At 47.7% G+C, this 8241-nt stretch overlaps 1 protein-coding gene across 5 annotated transcripts in view; it reads left to right on the top strand.

Moving 5' to 3' along the window:
* Positions 1 to 7782, top strand: part of Maea (macrophage erythroblast attacher) — a 37408-nt gene extending 29626 nt beyond the window's left edge. For all 5 annotated transcript variants that reach the window (XM_005366077.2, XM_005366080.1, XM_026788744.1 and 2 more), the window contains 4 exons: positions 3204 to 3312; positions 4991 to 5124; positions 6079 to 6274; positions 6753 to 7782. In XM_005366077.2, coding sequence (XP_005366134.1) covers positions 3204 to 3312; positions 4991 to 5124; positions 6079 to 6274; positions 6753 to 6848 — 535 coding nt within the window. In that variant the 3' untranslated portion in view covers positions 6849 to 7782. The remainder of the gene's footprint in view (positions 1 to 3203; positions 3313 to 4990; positions 5125 to 6078; positions 6275 to 6752) is intronic.
* Positions 7783 to 8241: the final 459 nt, after the last annotated feature.

The raw sequence follows: 8241 nt of genomic DNA, 5'->3' as shown, positions 1-8241 counted from the left end.
TGTTTTGAGACAGGGTTTCTCTGTGGTTTTGGAGCCTGTCCTGGAACTAGCTCTTGTAGACCAGGCTGGTCTCGAACTCACAAAGATCCGCCTGCCTCTGCCTCCCGAGTGCTGGGATTAAAGGCATGCGCCACCACCGCCCGGCCGTGGCCATCTTAAAGCATGCTTGTATCAGGAAGTATACCTTAGGGCTTTCTACAGACATAGCTGAGCTTCCGGGGTCTATCTCTGCCCTAAGAGGACATGTGCTTCTACTTGGGAGGTCCCTAGTGGCTCTCTAGCAGTCCAGCATAAGACTAGCCCTTTTTTGCCTGGTGTGTTACAAAGAGTACCATGTGCCAGTTTCTACCCCTTTCCTTGAACCACTTGCTTTCAGTAAGCTTTGTAAAGCCTTCCTGGTGCCTACCAGGCATCTGGTCAGTGCCTGTAGCTGGGGTTTTCTAATTCTAGCTTTGCCAAAGCTCCTGCCCAGTTAGTCCTGGAGTGTGAGCAGGGAGGAACACTGAAACAGTGAAAACATGGCCTGCTGCTCCCTAGACATGTTCTGAGCTGGTGGCATCTCCCAGCATAGGCACTGAAGGAATATATCTTCCAGAAGGTGTCTGTCTGAGATGCAACCAGAGAAGCCTGGGTTGGGAGCAGAGTCCTGTTGGTCCAGCCCAGACTTAGCTTTTAGTGAGCCCAGGACTGCTATTCCTTCCTTGGGAGCGGGGGAAGGTGAAGGTAGGTATGATAGAGCTGTGGATCTTACTAGCTGCTTTCACTTCACCTTAACTCATACATTGTAAAGGGAAAACATGAGATGCCTACATGTGTGTATGCCCTCCATTGATTGGCAGGGATTAGAAAAATAAGATAAAAAAGAACACAGAATATAGCATCAGGAGGGAGTTCCGGTGAATGCTAAAAAATCGCCTGCATTTAGTTCCCATTTCTTAAATACCCCAACTCCAAAAGGAAGGAGTAAGATAGAAAAAAAACCTGCATTGACATGAGACAAGGAATGAACAGATCAGTTGAAGGACTGCGAGCTGCATTCTTAGTTAAACGTTCTGTTGGCCAAAACAGGACAAGTTAACGCTCACACCCAAGACCACAGCATTCTGTAGGTAAACCACTCCCTGTGTGGAATCCATTGTTATTTCCCGAAGGGAGTAGGAATCTAGTTGGATCCTTAGACTTTTGTTTGAAGTAGAAACAGATCTACTTTTTAAAACCTGAAATACTAGGTCTGGCTATTAGCCACACCTGTTTTCTGAACTGTTAGCAATAGCCAACTCTCTGATGTTTAGTCAAAGCAGAATGGACCTGTCAGTTGGTTCCCCTTCTTTCTAGCCCGTGAGCTATAGACAAGTGCTCTACCATTAAGTTAATTTCTCCTTTTCTCATTTCTTTTATAAGAGCCCTGGTCATGCCAGGAGTGGTGGTATATGCTTCCAATCTTAGTACTTAGAAGGCAGAGGCAAGTGGATCTCTGTGAATTTGGGGACAGCCTGGTCTACATAACAAGTTCTAGGCTAGCCAGGGCTACATATAGTAAGACCCTATCTCAAAAAAAAAAAAAAAAAAAGCACATTTTGCTGCCTAGTCCTCAACTTCCTGAGCAACCCGGAGTTTTGGGAGGGGCACTGTGCCTGGTGCCTGAGACTTGAGGCTTGACCTGTGTCAACTACAATGTTACAGAGATTGTCACTCTCCTCAGACTGGGGGCTGGCTGGTTGGTTCAGGTGTGTCAGTCTCTGGGTATCTCACATTTATGTTTGCAAAGAAAAATTTGGTGTTGCTGTACGCCAGTTGCCAGTTTTACCACTGTGATGTATTCTTGAGGCAAACAACTTCAAAGGTGAAAAGGTTCATTTTCACTCTGGCTTCTGTCACTTGGTCTCACTGTGTGGCACCTGTATAATGGCAGAAGTATGTAGTGAAGACAGCCACTTAATTCACAGCAACCAGGAAACACAGTGGCAAGGGGCCAGTGTGCACTATCCCTTGAAGAACACGCCCAAGTGACCTAACTTCCTCCAGTGGGCTCCACCTTCTAAACTTTGGTATCTTAAATCATGCCATAGCTGACAGCCAAGCTTTCAACCTATAATAATAGGTTGAAAAACCTATATATAATAAAAAGCCAAACTCTGTTTTGTTTTTTACTGTTGGAGATACTCATTAAAGCAAAATTGGTTCTTTTCCCCTGGGATTAGGATGTCAGAGTCCTACACCTGGTATTGGTCTCGACTCACTGCTTCTGTTGAGTGGGAAGCTATGTGAGTAGTTGGTTGTATCCTTAACCTAGGCATACCTCCCACTTCCTCTGGCTTTGTGGCCATCTTGCTACTTCCTGGAGGTTGCTTGGTGACATTGTCTGCTAATTTTATTCTCTATCTAACCATACATACCCATTCTTACCCCAAGGCTGCCTCAGGTTCCCAGGACTTTCTAGCTCTTTTTTCCTGACTTAGCACAGGGCTGACCTACATGGTGATTTGATTCTAGGGGTTCTGCTGTGCTACTGGCCACTGGTTAAAGGGACTGGTTCTGCAGGAGGGACTCAGGGTATAGAGGCTATGACAGTGAGTGAGGCCTTGTGGGAAGATATGAAGCTTTACGTCTTAAGGGCTAGTGGCCTGCGGAGGAAAGTTCCATAGTCCTCCTGGCTGCCCAGCCCTTCCAGAGACAGCCATGTGTATCACATGTGAAAGCCCACAGTGTGTGTTTGCTTGTACATGATGGGCTAGACAAGTCTTGGAGTCCATCTGTGGGCCCCAGTTACTCCAAACAACTTAGAATTAAAGATGTTGGACTCAAGTCCCTGGGCCTGAGGTAAGCACTCAGGGCAAATGGAACTACTTGAAGGCTCAGGCAATAATTCTAGCACTAACTGAACCCATTTTCTGATATCTTGACCCCTCAGGCCCTGCCCAGCACATCTTCTGGGATGGGATTCCTTTATGCCAGATTATGAAGGACCTGCTAGTCTAGGTCCTTTCAATTGGAGTTCTGGGGCTCAGAGAGTTGGCCTAGCAGGTAAAGGAAGGCACTTGCCTCTCAGCCTGGCAACCTTAGTGTAACCTCTGAGATACACATAGTAGAAGGAAATACCTAACTCTCACAAATCGTCTTTTAACCTCTGAGTTGATTGTCTAAGTGATTAATTATTGAAAATCTGGGAATACAAACAAATGTGCCGAAATGTTGTTTTTCAGACATGCAAGAAAGCACTTCAGTCAGGCTGAAGGGAGCCAGCTGGATGAGGTTCGCCAGGTCATGGGCATGTTGGCCTTCCCTCCAGATACACACATCTCCCCATATAAGGTAATGTTCATGACCCTGGCATCTAGGTTTCTACTGGTCCTTGGAGTCAGGGGTCCACTGGGATGGATTAGAGGATGCTAGCCAGCTCCTGAGGGCCCATCCATTGTCCCTTCTTCACACCTCATAGCTTGTCCTACCCAGCTGTGCTTTTCTTGCTTTATTCCCATCCAGCCGATGCAAAGTTTGGGGCAAAGGTGAGGAGATTTCACCCTGGCAGCTCTGGGGTCTTCGCTCCCTGCCACCCCTCCTTGGTGCTCTCTTCCCGTAGCCGTTAGTCATATCCACAGCCTGCCTCCTGCTCTGCTCTCCCTCGCCTCCTTGCTGTTTTTGTAAGGCCAGAGTTCTGGGTCTAAAGGGCACTCGAGTCTGGTCATGGTGGTGTTCTTGCCCTTCCTGGGCTGTGCCTGGTCTTTCCCCTTGGTGCAGGCCTCTTGTTTGCAACCCCCTGTTCTCTAGCCTGTGGTGAGGGAGATCTGGGACAGGATCATGTTCCATTGCCCAGACAGCTTTGTACAAACTTCAGCCCACGTCAGGGTATCTGTGCCTAGCCCTGAGTGAGCAGCCTGTTTACCTCTTTTGAGTATAGCCTCACCAAGCCAAGACCTCTGCAGGCATTAGGTACAGGCTTGGCTCATAGAGTTCTATACTTAGAGACTGGCCTTTGTCAGAGGCTTTTGTGTCTGCCCTGCAGCCTCACCCACAGTGGCAGCATGCCTGAGTAGACCCGGTTGGTGCCGGTCTTCAGAAGAAGCCACTGGATTTGCTCTGAGCCCTAGTAAACCCACCCAGCTTTGAGGAATGGAGCATCATGTACTGAAATGCCATCAGACCAGAGTGTCAGGAATATCGAAACTCATTTTTTAAACTGATGTTGTAAATTTCTCTTCACTGCATTGGAGGAGGTTTGGTTTGGGCCTGAGGCATCTGAGTTAGAAGATGAACCATCTCTCTCTGATGCAAGACCTCATAGTACAGGGAGGGGTGGAACATACCTGCTGTCCCACCAATGCGCACAAGGGAGAAAGCCTCCTCGTGGGGTAACAAGAATAGCTTATCAAGTCCTGTCAGTGATAGAAATTTAGTGACCTGAAAGAGAAAGACCAAGATCATACTGAAAACCTTTGTCTTGGGGGCAGTCAGGCATTTAAGGGTACAGCAAGCTATAAAAAGAACTGAAAGAATGGCTTTTATAAATTAAGGAGGGAAAAACCAGGGCACTAGTGAGGAAGGCAGGGAGGAAGCTTCCTTCAGAGGAAAGTGGTGATCCATCCCTTCTATGAGAGCGTCCCAGACTGGGCATACTCCTCTGTAGACTGCTTTCATAGACTAATACTGAAAGCCATGTTTCTATTAAAGGTGGAAGGGAAGTGTGTGGTGTCCCTGGTGACAGTGAGCTTCACCTCTTCTGCTCTTGTGCATGTGCATCCCTTATGTGTGTCTAAGACATGCATTAACCAGACGTAGTTCTGAGCTGAGCATTGCTTCTCTGGAGTGACCTCCCTTTCAGTTTTATTCTGTGATTCTGTTTATAGTTGCAAGACCACAGGATACACACCAGGGAGTATTCTGGAATATTAAGCCAGCAGGGGCCTTGCAATGGCTACTGGAGCATCTGTATTGTCTGGGCCTCTCAGTAACTGCCAAGGGAGGGTCCCAGCATTTCCATGTTGGTTTTCAGGACCTTTTGGACCCAGCCCGGTGGCGGATGCTGATCCAACAGTTTCGATATGACAACTACCGACTGCACCAGCTAGGAAACAGCTCCGTCTTCACCCTCACCCTGCAGGCTGGGCTCTCGGCAATAAAGACACCGTATCCTTTTTGCTCCACCTTGTCCTTTGGGGTAAAGGTTGAGAGGGTATAGGACCCGCAGCTTGGTCTTTTCTTGGTCTATCTACTCTTCGTGGCTTTTGCATCTCAAATATTGCCATGCACCTGATACTGACTTCCCAAGAGTCCTTAAGACCTGAGCCCTGGTTGTCTAGCCAGCTTGATTCATAGTGGTCATGGCTCTGGCAAGTTAGCCTCCCTTCTTAGGAAGGACAAGAAAGGCTGATCCCTTCTTGCCTATATCTGACATACTAAACCCTTGTATGGCTCCCTTTTGTGTGGCTGACCTATTCCTTCCTGTGATGGACCATCCCCTATGGTAGATGTAGATTCTTGTCCTTTGTGTGGCTGACCTTCCCACATGTGTTTGACCCTCATCTCTTGTGGGTCTGTCCCTGCCCCCTCGGGTGAGTTGCTTACTTACTGTGGATGACTTGTATCTATTGTATGGCTAAACCCTACCTCTCTGTCTGAACCTGTCCCTTATATGCCTAACCTGATTGCTACATGTAGCCAATTCTGTGTGTGACTGGCTGTCCCACAAAGTAGTGGCTGTTTGGGGTCACAGCTGGTGTGTGTTGTGTTATGCTCCAAGCTGAGGCTCAAGGCCCATCCTTCTCACCATCTCTGGTGGACACTGGAGAACAAGCATGTGTTTGCCTGACATCTCCTGACAGTCACCAGAATATCCTGTCTCACACTTGGGTGAGGTGCCAGCAAAGGTGCATGGTACCACTGCTTGGCCATGCTAGTGGCTTGTCTCAAGTCAGGTGTTGGTAACCATTGTTATTGAATAGTATAGCATTTTTTTCACCTTGAGCCTTCTTTGTTTTCTGCATGGTGTCCCTATGACCATAAGGATGCCCTGTGTGTAGACAGTAGTGGTCACAACATGCCTGCCTTGTTGGTACAGCCTTTCCTTAACCGTGTGTACAGACAGTGCTACAAGGAGGATGGCAGCTCCAAGAGCCCCGACTGCCCTGTGTGCAGCCGCTCTCTGAACAAATTGGCGCAGCCCCTGCCCATGGCTCACTGTGCCAACTCCCGCCTGGTCTGCAAGATCTCTGGTGACGTGATGAATGAGAACAACCCACCCATGATGCTGCCTAATGGTTATGTCTATGGCTACAATGTGAGGGGCCCGGATGAGGAGGGCTGCGGGCTAGGTTGGGCTGGGCAAGGCAGCTGTGTGGAGGGTAAGGGGGAACCAGGGTTGGGGTAACATTACATTTGAACAACTTCAGGTTTCTTTGACAGGTGTGCATTCAAGTGACTTTGTAACATTAGGTGGCTTGAAGCTGAAGAGATAGCTCAGTAGTTAAGAGCATGTGTTATTCTCGTAGAGAACCCGGGTTTGGTTCCAAACATCTGCATGGTAACTCACAGCTGTCCATAACAAGTTCCACAGGATCTGACACCCTTTGCTGACTTTCAGAAGCATCAGGCACACATGTATACATACATGCAGGCAAAATACTTATAAAAGTTAAAAACTATAAAATTAGCTGATTAATCTATGGTAGCTTATTTTGGGGGATGGGCCCTAATTCAGATCTTTTTTGCGCTGGATTTTCTCATTTTAATGCCTAACTCTGGTCTTGTTTTTTCAGTCTCTGCTCTCTATCCGTCAAGATGATAAAGTTGTTTGCCCAAGAACCAAAGAAGTCTTCCACTTCTCCCAAGCTGAGAAAGTATACATCATGTAGGCCTTGCGTTGCCACGTGCACGCTTTTGGCCAGAGGCTGTGGTGGGTGGGAGCCATACCCTCCTACCCTGACCCATAACCCCGACCCCAGCCTGCCTCGGCATTTGTTTCTTGCGACCAAAGATCAGTGAGCAACGACAAATACTCTTAGGAAAAGAGGAAGTGAGATTTAATAAGTCTGTGCTTGAGAACAGCGTTTGATTGGTAGGATTTTGTAACATAAGTCGACTGATGCCTCTGCAAGTTCTTGCACCTCTCAGAGGAAACATTCTCTACAGTGTGACCTGAACACCAAGGAAATCCAGAGCATCTCAGAAGTAGGAATTGGTTCATCGGTTATTTCCCTGTGTTTCTCCATTTCCTTCCTTCCTTTTGCTAGTGATGGGACTCAGGGGAGTTTGAGGAACAGGCTGGTCCTTTGCCAACTCCTGTTGGCCACAGCCTGGGCAAGGTGTTGGCCACACCAGGTTGGCTGCAGTGACTTGTGACGTGGTGCCAAGGCCTTTCCTGACTTCACTGTCTAGCTGCTGCCAAAGCACCATGCACCGTACATGCCTGGGCTGCTACTTGAGGAGGCTCCGCCTACATGGCCAGGGTGTCTGGGGCTGTGTCTGTGTACAGGTTCAGTATCTCACCTCCAGCACCGCCTTATCTCCTGCTTTGAGAATGTATTCACGGGAAAGCCACTGGACCGAGTTTCTGCAGAGGCCTTGCCAGGTGGTTCCGTAGTCCTAGAGTGTAAATGCTTTTCATTACAGAAACTGATAGTTGAGCTAAAGTAAGTACTGACGGGTTTTCAAAACAGATGAACCATTGTAATTCACACAAAACCATATTGTAGAGGTTTGTATCTAGCGCTTATTTTTGCATGTTGATGTTGATTAGCTAATTAACTGTAAATGTAAAGCGTGTTAATAAAATAGCTTTCTATTTCTCATTTTTTGTGTGAGGTATTTCTAAGACCTCTGGTCTCTTCCACTCACCCTGCCAACCAGTAGGCTATACAGTATCTATATGGGACCTGGGTTTGCCCTATCACTACAGTAAAGGGACTCAGCACACTGCTGGTCTACTATATACAACTTAGCCTGCTAACCTCCAAGGGGCTCTTCTGAGGAATGAGGGCATAAATATTAAGAGGCCTAAGGTAACAGCTGGCTCCTGCCAGCCTAGCCAGCGCCCACCTGGAGCTGGAGCATTGCAGGTTTTCTGAAGAACCAAAGTGGATCTTGATAGCAATTCTTGTTGTGTCTGTTCCTGGGATCTTAGGAGCCACTGTTGGGGCAAGGGTTCAAGCTGTAGACAACAGCAAGCAGGGGTCCTGAGTGTTCGCTTCTCTATACTCATGACATTGTATACACTTTTTCACTTCCCTCCATTCTGACTCTCCCTGC

Source organism: Microtus ochrogaster, unplaced genomic scaffold (genome assembly GCF_000317375.1).
Source record: "Microtus ochrogaster isolate Prairie Vole_2 unplaced genomic scaffold, MicOch1.0 UNK6, whole genome shotgun sequence".
Classification (NCBI taxonomy): domain Eukaryota; kingdom Metazoa; phylum Chordata; class Mammalia; order Rodentia; family Cricetidae; genus Microtus; species Microtus ochrogaster.
Note: the sequence above shows the minus strand (reverse complement) of the source record. Positions and strands in the feature narration are given on the sequence as shown.